Here is a 20,304-nt window from a genome sequence, read left to right as displayed (position 1 = left end):
AGTACCTCATGTGGGTTTTCACTAAACAACGCAGTGGATTATGGGTAATCTGATAACTGCTTGTGTAGATGGGTTGTACACTACTTTTGCAGTATATTGTGGGATTGTTTGAGTGCACTGAAAATTGTCCACTATGTTGTTGGACACTACTACAAAACGGCGAAACCCCAATATAGTACACTATATAGTTAGGGCACAGTTTCAGATAAATCACAATAGATAATTTAATATAGATTAACAATAACATTAACAAACTATTAAAAAAGCAATTCATTCTATGACATCTTGACTGGACATATCTAATGAGAACGAGACTATCTTTTAGACTCTTAGACTAATAATATTTTTTTCACTTCAGATCTTATTTGAATTAATGAGCTATTTAAAATAATAGTTCTTTTAAACTGGTAATACAGTCTTTGCAAAATACATGGACAGATCCTGCTTTGTCATTGTTCAAAAAGGCTACTGACAGGCACTGACAGTCCTGATGGCAGTTGGCTTAATAAATGTCTGACAACAAAAATGTTTTATCTGATTTACTACAGTCTAATAGGATTTAAATGAGTGTTTGTCCCTTGGCCTTGGTGTTCCTTATTTTGATTTAAGGAAGTTAGCAAGAAGTGTATGTGGGGAGAAGGTGTAGTGACTTTCCTGACAGTGAGTGTCATTTCAAGACACCGAAAAAAATATATATGCATAAAAAATATAATAAAAAATGAATGCCTGTCACAATCTTTAATTAACCAAATTGAAAAGCTACTGATGCAATAGAGTTTTCACTATAGGAAACCTAATTATTGATGAATGCAAAGTAAGCCTGCTGAAAAAGCATTTTAAAATGTTCATGCATTAAACACTGCAGTATTTAGGGCAGATTTAATTGATGTTTATGTACTTTCCTGACGTTATTACTGTATATTTTACAGATACCTGTTTATAATTAGTATTTAATTTTTCTACCAGTAGAAGGATATTGAATTTTTTTATTATTATTATTTTTTTTGTAAAGGCAGCAGCTCCTTGTGGCTTTGCTTAATCTGTACCTCGTCAAAGAAATTTGCTGCTATGAAGCAATTACCTCAGACCCCCCTGGATAAAGCTTAGCCTCTCCTTCTGGGTCAAAAAGCTTCAAGAATTAAATTGTTAGACCTAATGTTAAATTTAATACTATTCTGTGTAGCACCTGGGTCAGTAGCTAATAATCTTTTTGTCATATTCAATAAAGAGCATCATTTGATGAACACATATGTAACATTTATAAGACAGCTTTTCTTTATCTTCAAAAGGTATGAAATATCTTATCTTTACATAATGTAGAAAAATTAGTGTGGTTGAGGGTTCGGTCTTTTGGCCTCAAACCTTGGGACACTAGAGGTGAGGTAAACAAGGGTGCATATCATGAGGATCCTTGATCAAGGGACTTCTGGGACTTCCTCATTTATGCGCCCGTGGGACCTTCTGAACCCTCAATACCTCCAGTAGCTCTAGCACCTTGCCTTCGAGCAGCCCAAATGTCCATTATTTCACAATGTAACATTTATGAAATTCAATGTTTTACGTTAAATATATTTTGAAATCATGGACATCCGATGTACTATCACATAACAGAATAGTTTAAAGCTGAAATTGGTTACAATGTCTCAACACTAACAAATTTTAACTAAATGTTAGAAACTATGGCAAACCCAGTTTAATGTCTCAATATAAGTTAATGCATACCTGCCAGAAAAGGCACCTGGAACAAAAAAAATCTTACATGTGTGTAATTACATGAGAGAATGTGCTGTTACAACTATGAAGATCCACTTGTGTAATTACAAAAGGCAAAGGTTGATACACATGTAATTACATAAGCTTTACTACTGTATTGTAAATACATGCATTGTTGTTGCATGTGTTGTTCATGTGTAACTACACAGTTATTAGAGACACTTAATATAACATGGGACCATAAATCATTTTTATCCAGCAGTGTCATCATTTCCAGCATAATCATTTTATATCAGGCACACTGATTTTTCTCTCTCTCATGTGTGTTGGTAATATTTGTATTAGTTTGTTTTCCAGAATAAAATCTCTGTGACCTATATATGCTATATTAATAATAACTGTATTTATTAGTTAATTAACTAATTATAAATAATCATTATGGTGGCTAAAGTTGGTTATTTGTGATTTTATTTTTTGACTTCACTGATTTAAGTTGAAGATACTCTAGATATTGTAACCTAAATCATGGGGTAATCATTCTACTCTCTTAGTTAACTGCCCTCCTGTCTGGCATGACTTCAATAGAAAACTGATGGGTGGGTCTCCTGTTTCCCTTTTTTGAGGTAAAATTGTTGTCCTCCATTCTCAGCATCTGCTACATTCCACCTTGCAACTTCATAACTGTCAGAGGCACCAGTTCTTGGTTATGTGTTGATGAGACTGATTCAGCAAAAACGTTTATTAAACCTTTTTTTTTGGTTCTATCTACAGCTTCAAGGGAGTTTACCCCATGAATACAAACCTTTAACTTGACACGTTTGTTTATATACGGTAAATGTAATCATACAATTTTTATATAAGCACGAAAACCTAACGCCCCCTGGCGCGAATCTAGAGTCACTGCAGCAAGCTGAAGTTGCAGGTTGCTATGGATACGTCAACATGGTAGTGAGAAGTACCCAGAAGACTTTGCAGTTTTGCCTTTCTTTTCCCGAGTTTAACGCTTTTACGCCGTCGAAACAATTTCATTTGTATTAAAAGATAAATATATAACTTCTCCACAGGGTTCTCGGAATTGATCTTTACCATGGATTTTGGAGCCAGGCTGGAAGAGCTTAAGCTGACGACAGACGAAGTAGACCGTTTAAGTAAAGCCCTTAAAAATGAGAAGTTCCGTGAAATGCTACATGAATACGCCGAGGAGATTTCCAACCCTGAAAATAAGAAAAGGTATGAAGAGGAAATCATGCAAATGGAGAGGGAGAGGGGCATAAACGTGCAGTTCATCCATCGAAAACCGCACCACGTCCTCAAGACGAGCGTTAACTCAAAGGAAAAATGTTTCATCAACATCTGTTCGAACGAACTAATTAGCAAGCCTTCGCTCACCGCTGGACAGGGAAAGAATGGCGATGGGGGTCAGCACTGGTCATTGCCGTACTGTCTGATCCCAGGGAGATCTGACCAAGACGACACGGGGAACACGTGTACGATATACGATGTCGTTTTCCATCCGGACACGCTTTACATAGCAGAAAAGAACAACAGGTTTATGAAACTGGTCAATAGCACTGCCACACAAGGGATAGAAGATGCATTTCAAGTCAAACTTGACAAAACGAATGTCAAGGCACTGAAAGCCAAATACAAAGGGGTCCCTCATCCAGCTATCATCCGAAAGCCTATTCCTGGTCACCCTGGTATAGAAGAAGCCTCAGCTGATGAGGGGCTGTTCCTCATTCCCTCCCCAGACGCTGCCAAAAGTTCTCCACCTCAAAATCTCACCGAAGAGAGTTTCCCATCGCCACAGCAGTTCACAGTACCACATTACACTCTCAAATACAGTTCAGTGATGGATCTGCAGGACTACAGATGTTCCAGATACTCTGCTCCAAGTCCTCGCCCCAAAGAGATCATCATCACTATCATTCTGCCTCTCATCAAATCAGTTGGAGACATTGTCTTAAACGTGACAGAAAGAGATCTTGTCATGGAGTCTCAAAAGCCAGCATACAAACTGGAACTGCATTTATCCTATCCTGTCGATCATGACAAAGGGCATGCCAAATTCAATAAATCTAAGAAAGAGCTCATCATAACGCTCCCTTTGCTGCCAACTATGGAACGTGTGTTCCTTGCTGATGGAAAGCAGCTCATTAATTATGAGACCGACAAGAGGGTGAGTGAAAATGTTGAAGAGGTGGTATGTGAAGCAAAGGATGGACAGAACGATCCAAAACATTCCTGTAACAGTGGTAACGTTCAGTGTCTTGGACAGATAAATTTGCAGGTTGATGAAAGTGGCATTCAGTCCTTCGGTGAGGAAGAGACAGGCAGCTGCACTTTAAGAGACAAGGTAAGAGTTATAATGTTAACCACCCACAGCTCTAATACTTATTTAAAATCAGGATACAATACATTGACTTAAAGATTGTTTATTAAATTTACACCTAAAAAGTACAAGTAAATAACGTTTCAGGAGATACTTGAGGTTTGGAAAAATTTAACATGATGCATTGGAATACAGGAGGAAAAGTCAAAGAAAAATATTAAATAATACAGAGAAAATATGCAACACCAAAACTGTTAAGTTTCTGTCCAACTTTCCACTGTGTGGACAATTCAAATCAATTTGTATAGCGCTTTTTACAACTGATGTTGTCACAAATCAGTTCAACATTATGGGTCTGAAACGTACATGTAGGTCTCAAGAATTTTTTCTTGACAAAAAGAAAATTTAAAACAGATTTGCAGCAAATTTTATGAACTGTAGATCCTAACTTTGGCATAAACATTCATAATAGCAGCTGAAAATGCAACCAACACGTATGGCTGCTTTTGGGGGGAAAATCCCTCTAGATTTCTTCAGAACAAACTAAATAGTAATCATTGAGCTCTATGGCAATACTTTTTAAAAGGTGGTATCTGACATTTGAAGAGATTATAAAAATTTATTAATTTGAGAAAATGTACATTACTGTTTTTCTTAAATGCTGAACTGATTCTTGGCTTAATTGTGTTTGCAGGGGAAGTATGACTCTAATATCAAATCCACAGTCCTTTCTACTTTGTCACCTGTTGCTGTACTTGAAAACGTCAGACAGTGTCCCCAGAGAGCTGACACAGGAGATGTTCCTGAACATGAGTCACTTTCAGAAAAAGCATACTGTGTTATTCCTGATGATCCTACCAGGCCATTCCAACAGCCTACTGGAAAACCTGTAATGGAGCCTTCATTGGTCAGTGTTAATTCTGCACTGGATGAGGACACTGGAAAAAATGTGAATTTCCCAGAAGAGGCTGGAATGCAGCCCGAAAAGCAACAGCTGAAAAGACTCGGCCTAAAGACACCTGCAATTTATCGAGAGACAATCCCTGAGGACAGTAGTGAGATTATTAGTAATCATGCGACATCAGCTGACCTCTCCTTCCAGAATTTACTTTGGTTTGAACTGGACTAATGGCCCACATTAAGGAGTAAACCTGACACCTTCTCCTTCATATTAGGCATGAGTAAAAAGGGAAGAGGCAGGGAAAGGGGAGGAGATTTATAGTTTGGTTGGACTTCCCAACACAGCTTGTCTATACCAAAATAGACCACTTCAATAACAGTTTTGTGTAATTTTTAACGTCATAACACATTTTTAACTCTGCTGCAAAAGCCAGGTCATACCAGTAACTGAAGAGATAAGGGGATAAATGTTGTCATTTTTTGCAGAGCAAATAACGCAGGTTTCAGGCTTTTTCTCTCATTAAGCTGTTTTATAATTTATCTTGTGCTATAAGTAGTTGCAGTTTTGTATGAATGTATAAATAAATTCCAGTGGAGCTTGCAAGTAAAATGTACGTACATAGGGTTAGAATAATAAATAATAATAAAAAAAAACAACATTATCTTTATTTTTTAAACCAAGATATTAAACAAGATAACTATTCTGCACTTGGTCTCCACTTTGAACATCCTCATGTATTGAAAACCTCCCAAATGATATCTGCTTGGTGGAATCAGGCAGATTAAATTGACTTTGATTTATGTAAGTGTGTTTCATGTTGGGTGGCTATCCTTCAGCTGACCTAGCAGAAATGGACAACTGGTATTCTCCTCCACATTTCACTTCTCTCACCTTCTGGCTTAGTAGCATGGTGTGCCTGGGAGGAGCTAATGCACAGAATTGGCAATGAGTAATCTGGGTTAAAAAAAATAAAAATAAATTACACCCACATAAATGACGTCCAGTGATGTAGTATACTGATAAAGAAACAGGATAAAGCTCATTAGTCCCACATTACATGATGCCCAACTTTTACAGTTTCATAATGTAACTTAGGAGACTCATTTTGTCTTTAGATCAAGTTTTATTTATTACATTAACACAGAAGTATTACAATTTTAAAGGGAAACAATTTATAAAATTTCTTATGCAATTGAACTATATAAAACAACTATCACTATATGGGGTTTATATGGGTAGGTAATGAATTTCCACTGTTGCTACATGAGAACAATTATAGCAGGTTTAGACCTGCTGTGACTGTTCTCATTACTGTAGCTTAGGCTTTTTTTTTTTTTTTTTAGCACTTTAGGGATAAATGTCTGTAGGATTCAGTTTCTTCTCATCTCATGCCTCTCTGCACACAGCCATCCAAGAACTCACAGTAACATACGAGGGAACAAAAATGGTGTTGCACTGGTGCCTCTGTACCACCCATGTCATCCACCAGCACTACAGTGTGAGAGACAAGGTGGAGGTTCATGCTTACTGATGTTTGAATATATGAGTTCAAGCAGGCTTGGCTGCAGACACAGAACTTTGCAAGCTCCAGCTCATTACACAAGTGGAAGGGAATGAGATGAGGTCCATAGGGAATTCTGTGGAAAAGACAAAATATTACAAAGCTGTTTTAAAAAGCATTAACATCAGTTCATTTCAGGGTAAAAATTAAACATTTCATTCTCTCTATATAAAGTGTTAATTTTAAAGATTTGAGCTTGTACATATAGCCAATAAAATAAGGGAGAATGGTTGATAAACCATCTGGTATCATCTTAAATTTGAACAGCATTTTACTATGAGCAAGCCACACATCACAACTATGAATAAAAATCTGAACTTTTCTAGCAAATTTATAAACAATTGAGCAATATTTGTACAAACTATAGGCTTGACTTGAGCAACAATGATTTTACACTACCAATATCCATGTAACGAGAATAGTGCAAGGCAGGTGAACACATACAATATACATTTTCTACACATGGTCATTAAACTTATGTATTCAAAAATTCACTTGTAATATGGTTGAAAATGATAGAGGTTTTTGGCGATGAAGAGACTTCCAAATGATGAAAAGTGAGAACCGAGATGATGTATACTTGGGTAATATTGTTAAAGATGCAGAGCTTCTGAATGTAAACTAACCAGAAGATAATGCTTCCCCACATTCATAGACACTGCCTTTAAATAAAATATACCAGCTATATTAGCACACAAAGAGACCAGGAGTTTAAGAGTACAGTAAAACCATCACTTGTATACTTCATTGAAAGGAAAGATCAGAAAAAACGCTCACATAACATACAAAAAAAATGCTGTTGGGGGGGGGGGGGGGTGCTGTTCATATATTTGTCATTAAGTCAAATTTATTTGTATAGTGCTTTTTACAATTGATGTCACAAAGCAGCTTCATAGAATTCCAGTATTTTACACCCTAATTTACTGTTTTTCAGTCTTATTTCAAATGTTTTTGTTTTAATTATCTTCTAACATGTTTTATTTTACTGTATTGTATTGCTCTATAAATAAACTTGCCTTCATTCATTGTCTATAACGCTCATAAAATCAGACAAGAGAATAATGCCCCAAAATACTGCAAAGGTTTTTATGCGCTTTCTCTTTTTGGCAGTAAAACCATGAACCTGAAGCTTTGATTCACCTGATACCCATTTCAGGGTTGTTTCTTCAGATGTAGTGGCTATGACTCCAGAAGTGGAAAATGAGAAGAAATGGGTAGAAGCAAGTGGCTTTGATGTCTCAGTAAAAGTTCCAAGCAGTAATTTGACCACAGGGACACCCACCCATCACCCAAAAAAAAAAAAAAAAAAAAAAAAAAAAAAAAAAAAAAAAAAAAAGTTTTTTGCACTTGAGTTCTAGAACACCCTCAAGAAAGGAGCATTATGGTGGGATCACATGACATGAATTTAGCCTGATTTTTGTAAAACGAACAGCAACTCATGCTGCCAATAGCATGATGCAACTGATCAGGTAACAGCTGCTTCTGGCAAAATTCCCCTTGTAGAGACTGAACTTTAATCCCTGTAAATCACTTAGGACATAAAGTCATTTTTATTTTGCAAAAATCTCTAAAATTATTGGAGCCAAATGGCTAAAACATTGTAGAAATGAACAAATAAGGAAACAACATTTCTTCATTAGCATAGTCTAGTATTCATAAAGATGAAAATGAGTCAAGCCTTCTCCACAAACAAGGGCATAATTCAGTACTGGAAGAGAGTATATGAAGTAGCCTTAAAGCATAGATAGTATGTGAATGTTTTTGAAACATATGTAAAAGAATTAAAAATAAATTAATTAATTAAAGCAGCCCAAAAAACGAATAAACGCATAAGCTTTCGTTTGAAGTTATGACTCCTAGAAAGTGTTTCCCGCACTAAAAGTGAGTCTTGGTACCTTCCAAGGTTTATTTCTACAACTTTGAGGGAGTTTTTCCTTGCCATTGTCACCTTTGGCTTTGTCACCTGGTATAATTACTTTAAATTTTGTTTTAATTCTGAATTATTGTAAAGCTGCTTTGTGACATCATCAGGTTGTAAAAAGCATTATACAAATAAAATTGAACTTGGCTAAGTGATGTCACACTTTAACCTAATGGCATCCACAGGGCAATACATTTTTGATGTAGTTGAAGTTTTGGATATAATGAGATCCAACCAAGCAAATAAAATATGGGGGAAAAAAAAAAAAAAAAAAAAAGGGGAAATGTATAAATTTGTACCTTGCCCTCCCTTGTCTTTTTGTCATATAAAAGGCTCTCACCTGAATTTCAGCACAGTTCGTGAGGCCAGCTCCTGTAATGAAAGAGGGAATGTAAGCTGGATTGTGTGGTCCAAAGGGTTTGGCTGAGTGAATGGGTTACCAAACAGGTCCAAGTTCTCCAGTGACAACTTTCTGAAGTCTCCAGGAAGGACAGTCAACTGATTGTGTGCAGCTGAGAGAAAGCGCAAGTTTGAAAGCTGCCCAATGCGAAAGGGGAGGTGCAAGAGCTTGTTATCATCAACCTTGAGGTTTACAAGTTCCCGGAGCTGACAAAACTGGGCAGGCAAGACCCGCAAGCGGTTTTGGCTCAAGTCCAAGTGTCGCAGAGAGCGCTGAAGGGTGGAGAGACACAGGGTTTCACTGAAGCTCTCCAAGTGATTGTTGTGGAGAACAAGTTCTGTCAGACAACTAAGGTCTCCAATGGTGGCCGGGAGCTTCTTGATGTGGTTGTTGCTGAGGTCTAGTGTACGGAGCGCTTTAAGACACAGCATGCGCATGTCAACTCTGGAGAGCTTGCAGTAAGACACCTGGAGGTGCTCCAGGGAATAAGGAAAGTTCGATGTGAGGGGATAGTCCTTTTTAGACATGATGGTAAGCTTTTTCTTTGGCTTCTCCACATCTCTGGCACGGACAGGGGTAAGGTTGGAGAGGGGAAGGCTGTCTATGTCAGATCCCCTGTGTGCAAGTCGAGCAGCAGAAAGGAAGTTTTTCAAGCTGTTGGCATCTGCCTACAAAATGAACACAAACAGAAGAGAAACTATTTAAAGTCACTAACATCAACTTGCCAATAAGTCACCCCTTCTGAGTGACTTTTTTTATTAAATAGGCTGCAAAAAGAAAATGTTCTGCTAACTTTTAACATCTATGGTACCTGAAAGAATTTCTCATCTCTGATGTCAATCTTGAGTATCTTTTGTGATTATACCAAAGCTCGTTATCACTGTTTATTATAAGGTTTCAATATAAAAGACCACCATGAAAATGTGTTTGTTTATCAACCTTCCAAGAGGAAAAATAGTTCCATTCCATCACATTCCTTTTTGCTCCTTTCAAATAACGCTGAATCTTTAACTTGTGTGATGTTAAACCTGTCTAAATCAGGACAGAAGCAGGGATAAACGCATCGAGTCAATTAAATATCATGATTTAAACATTTTTTACTACTGCTTTAGATCATAGTGATATCATACACTAAACGATGCCAAGTTCTCTCTGTTTAAGTTAAGTGTGAGTATTTTAGAGTACTGCTCCAAATGAAAACATCCAGGCACAGCTGTCTTGTAAGTGATACCTGAAGAGCTTTGATCAGAGTGCCATTATCGTGTAATATTGGCACTCCTGGAACATCTCTCAGCCAATCACACTGCAGGGTCAGAACCAACTGTGGTATAATCAATAATAAGAGATCGTTCAAATTTACAAATTACATTATGTGACTCATTTAATACATTATTCCTCAGTTTTCAGTCACAAACAGGCATTTTGAAGTATAATCCTATGTTTAAGGCGAGCTGTGTGTCATCTCTGAGTTTCCCTGCGGCTGTGTGTACACGAGGTCAGAGCATGTGCAGCCCATGCTTGTAAACAATGTTTTGAATCATTGACTTTAATTTGCATTTGAGAAACCCGGGATTCACACACACAAGACTTTTTGAATAGTCAACAAACCTAACAATGTGTTTTTGGACTGTGGGAAAAAACTGAAGCACCTGGTGGAAACAAAGGCACATAGAACAAACACCTTACAGAGAATCAACCAAGGTGGGGTTTGAACCCACAACTCCATTACCCTGGAGCCGCGTGCTACACCTTTGGGGCCACACTCCCACCCAAAATACATAAATAAAACTGAAGTCTGCTTGGAATAATAATGAAAAAGATTAATTAATATAGCCTACAGCATAATTAAGAGACTGATTCTCTTGAAAACCAGTAATTACTCAGGAAGATTCTAAAAAAAATAATTTACTGATGGCAAACCATGCTGTTTGGGTGTATATAAACCACTTCCCCTTATGATTCAACTGCACTGCCCTAAACCTGATTTTTAGATAGCTGAACTGTCTAAACATATACTGACATTCACCTCCGTGAAGCTGGCCCCTCAGAAAAGGAATAAAAACGTGTCCTTTCGTTAGTGCCACAAAAATCATTGTTTGTGCTGGTACCGTTTTTGAATAATTAGACATTATATCTTATTACCTGTTACGTAAGGAAGCCCCTCATTAGTGGACAAATTGTGCCAAAGTGCTCTCATTCGTTCGTGCCTCGTTTCTGCAGGTTTGTGCTGTTAAAATAAACGCTACGACCAGTTTTCCTTCTTGAGTTATTTAGCTATAAAGTTTCAATCAGTGACGTCACTCAGCCCCTCATCAACGTCCAAATCACTCCAAACTGGTCTAATTCGTTAGTGCTGCCTTTGTGCCGTTAAAATAAATATTTATGCTCTTTTAATTATATAAGGAATATTTTTATACATGATTTCAGCGTACCCCCAGGCCAACTTGGGGTTAAACCCCCTCCTGGTAACTGTCTGTGAGGATTTAGAAGTTAGAGTAGGGATGTATACAAACACCCGAGAACATAGCATGCCAATTAACGAGAGCAGATAAAATCGTTTTTTGATTAAAACCTTAACTTACCTAAACGCTTGGATTCTAAATAAGTATAGAAGCTCCACCGGAAAAGTAAATGGTGGTTGTTGTCTCATTTCTCCCATGTTAAATGTTCCTCAAGAAATCCTACTTTTCTCCTCAAAATATTATGACCCGACAGGCTTAAAAGTGAGATAACTGAACATCATAACACCATCAAAACGAAGGTTCATCGTATCTGTCATCCACACTGTCAGCACGGCGATCACGTGGCAAATGAAGCAGTCGTGTAATAAATCACAAAAAAAAATCCATATGTAGTTATGGACAAAAGTTGAAAAACAGCATAAAAAAGACAAGCATTGAACAAAAAGCAATGTACAAAAATATGTTGGAAGCTGATGGGGGAAGCTGGGTGATGTTTAAAAATACTTTTATATATATATCACCCTATTAAAAGCGACAGAAAACTGAAAAAAGATAATAAAAATAATTTTAATAAAATAATAATAAAAAAAATAAAAAAACAGCACAAACGCAGCACTAACAAATGAGACCAGTTTGGAGCAATTTGGACATTGATGAGGGGTTGAGTGACATCACTCATTGAAACTTTATGGCTGAATAACGCAAGAATGAAAATGGCACAAACATTTCTTTTAAAGGCACAAACCAGCAGAAACGAGGCACAAACGAATGGGAACACTTTGGCGCGATTTGTCCACTAATGAGGGGCTGCCTTACGTAACAGAAAAGATATAATGTCTAATTATTCAAAAACGAGCACAAACGCACCACTAACAAAAGGATGCGTTTTTATTCCGTTTCTCATCATACAAGGGGCCAGCTTCAGAGAGGTCTGACATTCCTGTGCCATGATCCTTTACATACATGCAAAAGTGGGTTTTAAATAGAATAAAATTTCAGTCTAGTGAAACTTCGCACAAAAATTAAATAAATGTGAGACTTAGTCTTTTGTATACATTAATTTAAAAAGAAATCACAACATGGATTAAGATTGTTGAATTCAAGACTTTTGTGGATTTATATGCACTTGCAAAATGAGAATACTACATAGCCCTAATTGGGATGACACATATAGCCTATATCCATAGAAAAACCTCAAGACATGATTATGGTTTGACAAACACCTAGAATGTCACAGTAGCAATGTAGCAGAGCAATTGTGACCTAAAGATTAGAGGACCATGCTTGGGACAGTAAAGTCCTTTGTTTGATACCCTGAACCATCAGGAATAAAGGCAGCCACTTTATTTCCTGGGGAGCAGTTGGGGGGGTTAGGTGAATTGCTCTTGCTTGACTTGCACTTCAGTTTTGGCTACTGAGGAGAAGCAAGCCATTTTCCTTTACTCCCTGAAGGCACCCCACAATGACATTACATTCAGTAAAGTGTTACAATTTGTAATGCATCAGATTTTATGTAGTAAGTTCTACCCACTCAATTGCCTTTAATTTACCAGCCATTCACAGCTGATAGAATAAATTTACCTTGCTCAAGCAGATGTCCACTGCAGGTTCTTTTAGTCGAACTGTGGCTTTTCCCTCTTCAACAAACCAGGTGAAGAATTTCTCAATGTTCTCCTTCAGCTTGAGAGGGTGAAAAACAAGGGAACATTACTGTTATAAGGAGTAGCTTTGAGTCATTTCAAACCGGTTAAGACTTGCACAATCCAGTTAATCAGTTCGGGTTTACTCTGTATTTCAAGAGTAAATGTTAAAAAACAAAAAGTCAGTAAAACTGGCATATTCATTTATACTAACGTCCAAAAAAAGAGCAAGTGTCGTTCTGGAAAGATATTTACCTTGTATTTTGATCCAGCTCTGTCCTTCGCCGTACAAATCAATAAATAGACGTTACTACGCTGTGAAGCTTTGTCTACATGTTTTCCAATTGACAGCACGGCCCTGGTTCCTTTCCCTTTATTTCTGAGCCCAAATGTCGGCAGCATCCGATTCACAACCTCGACATCGCACTGTAACTTCATCTCTGCTTAAGGCAGCCGACCACACACTTAACACTGAAGCATCAAATGCAAAGCCAAGCAGATAGCTTCAGCTCTGACAGAAAAATTCCCACTGCTGTGACCAACTTGGCCACTTCGCCTAGCAATTAGAATAACAAGGCAGAAATGAGCAAGCCAGGTTACTTGCTCAACTTCATGTTAAATCGTAACACATTCCACCAGCGCAACTCAGTAAGATCTATCATAAGCTGCCTCGAGTTCGCTATCGCAATTTAAATATTTATTACGGGTGTCGGTAAAGTCATAAATACTTCGTTAAAATCATTCGTGCGTATCCATGAAACTTTGAAATACATTTAAATCTCCGGAATAGCCCGTCTTCGACAAAATTAGCTGCCGCTAACCAACGTTGCAAAGCTCAACATTTTGAAACGAAAAGGCCTGCCTAGCACGACCTCCCGTATATTTATAAACGAGCTAAACCCGAAGAAAAGGGTGTAATAAAAAAATCTATGTAAGTAAAAAACAGTACAAAGTGTGGCCCAATATTTTATTCCGACAGAGCAAACTGTCCCGCGCTCTGCTTTCTGCTTGCGCAAGCGTACAAACTACTCGCTGCTCCAACTGACCTCACCAACATGGCATAATTATTTATTAAATTCATAAATACATGGATTTTAAGAGTCCTAAAAATTATGCTTTTAATTAAATACATGCATATATAAAAAAGTAAAATAGCGATAGAAACAAGTGGCCACAGCCATATAGAGAAAGTGATACCTTAAGTCTGTTTCCTTTTAATTTAAAAACAAAAAACAAAAAACACCTTGACGTTGAACACAAACCGGCTTCCGTAGAATTCGTTGGGAACAAGAGTTGATTCAGTTTTTTGAACCGAATCTTTGAAATTGTTCATTTGTATGAATTGAATGTTTCGAATGAATCAGGTAAGCTATACATTCATTCACAATCAAGTGAATTTAAACAGAAAATTCACCTATTTTCTGAGGAACTGCAAGAGGCTATCTTATTATTAAAGACTAAGACAAAGTTAGATTTTGCTTAACGACATTGACATGGCATTAAGCAGACGTTCTACCATACAAATGTTTTAGACCAAATAGCTAAAATGTAGTAAGACAATTGTATTAGTGTAGAATTACTGATTGCACCCTCACACCTGTGGTCAAATCTGCAGACCAAACCAAAATATCAGAATATCATTTGGGTTTCCTTTTGCTAAATACAATGATCCAAAAACTTGAGCTGCCTTGAGACCAGCGGTGTGAACTGAATTGAAAGACCACTACAAAATTATTAGCTTCTCTAGTTCTCTACACCAGGCTGAGCAGTTTGTTTTATTTTATGAACTATTAGCAACATTTATTCAAAATTCCAAATAAAAATATTGTATTTTAGAGGTTTTTTTTTTAATAGAAAATCATTAATGCTGCAAATAAAACAGATTAAGACATTTCAGATCACAAATACAAAGAAAACAACCTCATTCATTTATAAACACAATACTAATATTTCAACTTAGGATGAGTCCAGAAATCTATATTTGGTGGAATAACCCTGAATTTTAATCACAGCTTTCATATGTCTTTGCATGCTTTCCACCAGTCTTTCACATTGCTGTTGGGTAACTTTATGCCACTCCTGCATAGAAATTCCAGGAGCTCTGCTTTGTTTGATGGCTTGTGACCATCCATCTTCCTCTTGATAACATTCCAAAGGTTTTCAATGGGGTTCAGGTCTGGAAATTGGGCTGGCCATTATAAGGTCTTGATCTGGGGGTCCCTCATCCACACTTTTATTGACCTCGCCGTGTGACATTGAACATTGTCCTGCTGAAAAAGCCCATCAGAGTTAGAGAATATTGTCAGAGCAGAAGGAAGCAAGTTTTTCTTCCAGCACTGTTTTGTAAGTGACTTGATTTGTGCATCTGTCACAAAGACAAACCTGCCCGATTCCAGCCTTGCTGAAACACCCCCAGATCATCACAGATCCTGCACCAAATTTTACAGTAGGTGCAAGACACTCAGGCTTGTAGGCCTCTCCAGGTATCCATCTAACCATTACAGGGTCAAGTGTTGGACAAAGCTGAAAACTGCACTTATCGGAGAAGATGACCTCACTCTAGTACTCTACAGTTCAATCCTTATGGTCTTTCTCAAACTTCAGTCAGGCTCTTTTGCTTTTTCGTTGATAAAGAGATTTCTTCTAGCTTAGCACGACTTCATCCATGCCTCCAGAAGCCTGTTTTGAATAGTCTTCACTGTGCAGTTCACTCCAGCTGCTGCTTGCCATTCTTTTTGTAGGTCACTTAACGTCATCTTACGATGGTTAAGTGACATTCCAATGAGGGGTGATCATCACGGTCAGTAGAGAATTGTTTTTGATCTCTGCCAGTCTGTAGCTTTGTTGTCCCATGTGTTTGCTGCTACAACCTTGTTTTTATGAACTTCAGTTTTTAAAATTTTCAAGATGGAAGTAACTTAACGCTCACTGTATTCTTCTGCCAATAAACTACAACTGAATCCTTCTTTTCCTTATTGAGAACCTTTCTTTTCAATACTCTTGGCATCATCTGTAGATGTATTTTGATTATACTTACTTTTTGGGTAGTCTTAGTACTGCTTGTCCCATCCAGCTAGTTCTATAACAAGTGAATAGCAATGACAGCAGCACTGATTTTTATGCTGTTGCTCATTAGTATAGAATTTTGTTCAGGTGATCTCCTAATCAACATCTCATAAAGTAGAATGAGGTATGTTTGTGAAGGCATTCATTGTATGCTATACAAAAACCAATAAATGCAATTATTATCACTCTGGTAACTAATATTTTAGCAAATCTTTGTGTATACATTTTTATGCTTTGTCATGTTGTATAATATTGTTTGCTTCTTCTAGCTGTAATAGTTTGGCACAATTTTCACATTTTCTGTTTTTTTATTTTCACTATCAGTATTTAGTTTTACTACATCATTCATTACTTAATTTTTATAGAACAAACTGGAACTCTTTCACACAAGTTGACAAAGGATAAAATAAATACAGATTCCAGTCTTTGAGCTCCAGCTCCTTTAACTTAAAAAAAATAAACAAAACAAAACACGTTTTAGGATGCAAAATAGGTGCGGTTTTAAAAGATGTATTAATGGTAACAATTTCACTTAAATTCAGTTGGTTCACTTGAACATGTGAACCGGTTCAAAATAATGATTCATTTCGAAGTCGGATCATCTCTACCCGTTGTGGTACATTCTAGTAACGTTACCATAACAGGCCATCGAAGTGTTTTCGTGAGTAACCTATGTCTCTATATGTTTTGTTGTCTGATGTTTATTTTATTATAAGACGTTGGTAAATCGACCTGTCCGTTTTAGTATTTAGCTGTGTATTTCTAACTGCAGCTACAGCAGGGTAAACAAGAAGCGATTATAAGTGTGCAAGAACATTAGTACAGAGGGTTGGCAGTAAACTTGTGCGGCTTAGCGATTCAGAAAAACTTCGTATTGTATTAAGGTACCTCTGCCTGCTCTTTATATTGTGGTCCTGATTTGTCAGTTCAGATTACTTGTCCACACCAAAATATCCCAATATTACACAAATATGGGTTAATATTCTAATGCATATAAATTCAGAAGTTGAGCATTCGGATTAATGTAACCAATAACCAGTAACTGATTTGGTGGGGAATAAAATCTTTTTTATGTTACCTGTTCGTGGCATGAAGAGCGCGAGCCAGGAAGTAGTTTTATTAACAGTGCTAGGTTAATGCGGTTAAGCCAGCCGCTGCTTGAGAAAACACGGTTAAACTAGCCGCACGTCAGATTTTAGTGCGCAGATACTAGTAAAGGAGCCGTAATACTCAATGTGCGTGAAATATGAAAACAACCCATCATTTTAAAGGAAAAGTAATCACATATAAGCGGTTTATAAAATGATAATTTCTGATAAATAGTTAATAAATCCAACAGATATCATTTCAGTGTTCCATACTGCTATATACCTGTGGTATGGCTAAATGCCTAATAGTGTAATGATAACATGGACTCTTGCAACTTTAAAGACCAGTAGAGGTCTTATAGGGACACGCCCACTGTAGAGTGGGTGGAATCCAGGTAGGGAGCATATTGATCCCTAGGGGAAGATAAAAGTGAGCACACCCAGGTGAGTTCACCTCCATTTTGTTTAAACGAAGGGACGATGGGAATCGTCTGGTGCGTTGCGGCCACTAATAGGGGAACTTGGTCTGGTAAGTTTGTGCGGGCTGGTTGTTAGTAACAGGCAGGTTTTTGAAACTTTAAGAGTCGGCAGAGCATATTTTAATATATCTTTGTTTTTAGTGTACATGTGCAGGTGGTTGGAGCCAATCATTTGAGAAGTAGAGAAGCGCAGGCAGCTGAATCAACGGTAGGGTCGCTGGTTTATTGCTTGCGCTGAATGCAGTGTGCTATTTTCTGGCTCTTACACTCTTTCAGTTGAGTGGCCTAGCAAGGGGTCCCCTTTCCCATAATATAGGGGTGGCATAGTCGATGTTTTAAATATCGTGGTTGTGTATGTTAGTGTTAGCTTTGGGTGTCCGGGGTGTGGTGTTACCTGTAGCCTGGAGCCAACCCCGGCACATACCTATGAAGTGATAACTGTTTTGTTTATTAAGTAAGTTTAATCCAAATGCCCATAATTGTTTGTGATAAGTCAAGGTTACTGCTTTATAAATGTAATTTCTATTAAGTAGTCGATACAACCGACAGATCTGTTCATTGTCTACTACCTATGAAATATGAAGTGAAATAGGTACATAATAAACATTGACCTGAGATCTGATGGTTGTATGTGCTACTTATTTCTATAATCAGTTTGACTGCCCTGTTCGAATTGCTGCAGTTACTGTTTGTCCAGCAGCCCCAACACCTTCCCCCTATCCTGATCCTGATATTTCAGTCTCCAATTGCCTGGTTATCAACACCTCATCCAGTACTATTGACATTCATGCACCCTTCCCTCAGGAGGCCAGCACAGACAATGTAGCCCTTTCTCCCTCCCTCTTCACACACTAATTCTTCAGATGTGTTTGGCAGCACCCCGCCACACATCTTTAGTGTGGAGTTTAGAGGTGAGCTGAGGAGACTCCACACTAGGAAAGCAGCTGGACCAGATAAAGTGAAGTCCTGTGACGCAGAGTTAGGGGAACCCTTACAAAACATTTTTAACCTTAGTCTGAGATTAGGGCGGGTCCCCACACTCTGGAAAACATCATGCGTCATCCCTGTGCCCCAGGGTGTTCAATGGCTTTAAGACCGTTGCACGTTATTAAGACCCTGAAGTGACTCCTTGTACACCTTCCAGGACCACAGGTTGGACATTGGATCCCCTGCAATTTGCATCAGCAGAAGTTGGGAGTTGAGAATGCTCAGGGCTGGCCCATCCCCACAACCAGTCTCTACTGAGGGGGTTTAGTGTAGGTGGTTAGGTCTTACAAGTACACACATGGACAATTTTTGGTACCCCTTGGTTAATGAAAGAAAAACCCACAATGTTCACAGAAATAACATGAATCTGACAAATGTAATAATAAATAAAAATGCTATCAAAATTAACAAGTGAAAGTCAGACATTGCTTTTCAACCATGCTTCAACAGAATTATTGTAAAAAATAAACTCATGAAACAGGCCTGGACAGATTGTTACCCTTAAATTAATATTTTGTTGCACAACCTTTTGAGGCAATCACTGCAATCAAATGATTCCCGTTGCTGTCAATGAGACTTCTGCACCTCTCAGCAGGTATTTTGGCCCACTCCTCATGAGCAAAATGCTCCAGTTGTCTCAGGTTTGAAGGGTCTCTTTTCCAGACGGCTTGTTTCAGCTCCAAAGATGCCCTATAGGATTTAGGTCAGGGCTCATAGAAGGCCACTTCACAATAGTCCAGTGTTTTTCTCTTAGCCATTCTTGGATGTTTTAAGTTGGGTGTTTTGGATCATTATCCTGTTGCAAGACCCATGACCTGCGACTGAGACCAAGCTTTCTGACACCGGGCAGCACATTTCTCTCTAGAATCCCTTGATAGTCTTAAGATTTCATTATACCCTGCACAGATTCAAGACACCCTGTGCCAGATGCAGCAAAGCAGCCCCAGAACATAAAAGAACCTCCTCCGTGTTTCACAGTAGGGAAAGTGTTCTTTTCTTGATATGCTTCATTTTTCTATCTGTGAACATAGAGCTGATGTGCCTTGGCAAAAAGTTCAGTTTTTGTCTCATCTGTCCATAGGACATTCTCCCAGAAGCTTTGTGGCTTGCCAGCAGGTACTTTGGCAAATTCCAGTATGATTTTGTTATGATTTGTTTTTAACAATGGTGTCCTGCTTGCTTGTCTCCCATGAAGTCCACTTTGGCTCAAACAACAATGGATGGTGTGATCAAACACTGATATTCCTTGAGCTTGAAGTTCACCTTTAACCTCTTAAGTTTTTCTGGGCTTTTTTTTTTTTTAAACCATTCATATTATCCGTCTCTTTGATTTGAATTTTCCTCCTGCGGCCACATCCAGGGAGGTCGGCTACAGTCCCATGGATCTTAAATTTCTGAATAATATGTGCAACTCAGGAACATCAAGCTTCTTGGAGATGGTCTTATAACCTTTAGCTTAACATGCTTGTATATAACATTCTTTCTAATCTCCTGAGACAACTCTTTCCTTCTCTTCCTCTGGTCCATGTTGAGTGTGGTACACACCATGTCACCAAATGACACAATGACTACCTGTTGCCTTATATAGGCCCACTGTCCGATTACAAGATTGGAGACACCTGTGATGCTAATTAGTGGACACACCTTGATGTAACATTTCCTTTGGTCACATTATTTTCAGGGGTACCATCGTTTTTGTCCAGTTTAATGAATTTACTTTTTAAAATAATTCTCTTGAACCACGGTTCAAACTC

General features: G+C 37.9%; 3 protein-coding genes across 5 annotated transcripts in view; 2 read left to right on the top strand and 1 right to left on the bottom strand.

The window, feature by feature from the left end:
• The first annotated feature begins 2,667 nt into the window (after positions 1-2,667).
• On the top strand, positions 2,668-5,564 carry dnaaf2 (dynein axonemal assembly factor 2). The gene is made up of 2 exons (XM_066641440.1): positions 2,668-4,069; positions 4,740-5,564. The coding sequence occupies exons 1-2, from the start codon at positions 2,801-2,803 to the stop codon at positions 5,172-5,174; spliced, it is 1,704 nt and encodes a 567-aa protein (XP_066497537.1). The 5' UTR covers positions 2,668-2,800; the 3' UTR covers positions 5,175-5,564.
• Positions 5,565-6,107: 543 nt separating this feature from the next.
• Positions 6,108-13,971, bottom strand: lrr1 (leucine rich repeat protein 1). The gene is made up of 4 exons (XM_066682950.1): positions 13,186-13,971; positions 12,872-12,970; positions 8,769-9,496; positions 6,108-6,583 (listed from the first exon to the last, which is right to left on the bottom strand). The coding sequence occupies exons 1-4, from the start codon at positions 13,366-13,368 to the stop codon at positions 6,328-6,330; spliced, it is 1,266 nt and encodes a 421-aa protein (XP_066539047.1). The 5' UTR covers positions 13,369-13,971; the 3' UTR covers positions 6,108-6,327.
• A 2,610-nt stretch (positions 13,972-16,581) lies between these two features.
• The window catches only part of klhdc2 (kelch domain containing 2), a 34,460-nt gene continuing 30,737 nt past the window's right edge, over positions 16,582-20,304 (top strand). Inside the window, exons 1-2 of one of the 3 annotated variants that reach the window (XM_066672902.1) lie at positions 16,582-16,657; positions 17,705-17,771. The gene's annotated coding sequence lies outside the window, so the exon portion shown is untranslated. Of the gene's footprint in view, positions 16,658-17,532; positions 17,614-17,704; positions 17,772-20,304 lie in introns of those variants that run through there. The other 2 variants (XM_066672894.1, XM_066672911.1) reach the window with 2 other exon arrangements.

Source organism: Hoplias malabaricus, chromosome 1 (assembly GCF_029633855.1).
Source record: "Hoplias malabaricus isolate fHopMal1 chromosome 1, fHopMal1.hap1, whole genome shotgun sequence".
Lineage (NCBI taxonomy): Eukaryota > Metazoa > Chordata > Actinopteri > Characiformes > Erythrinidae > Hoplias > Hoplias malabaricus.
Note: the sequence above shows the minus strand (reverse complement) of the source record. Positions and strands in the feature narration are given on the sequence as shown.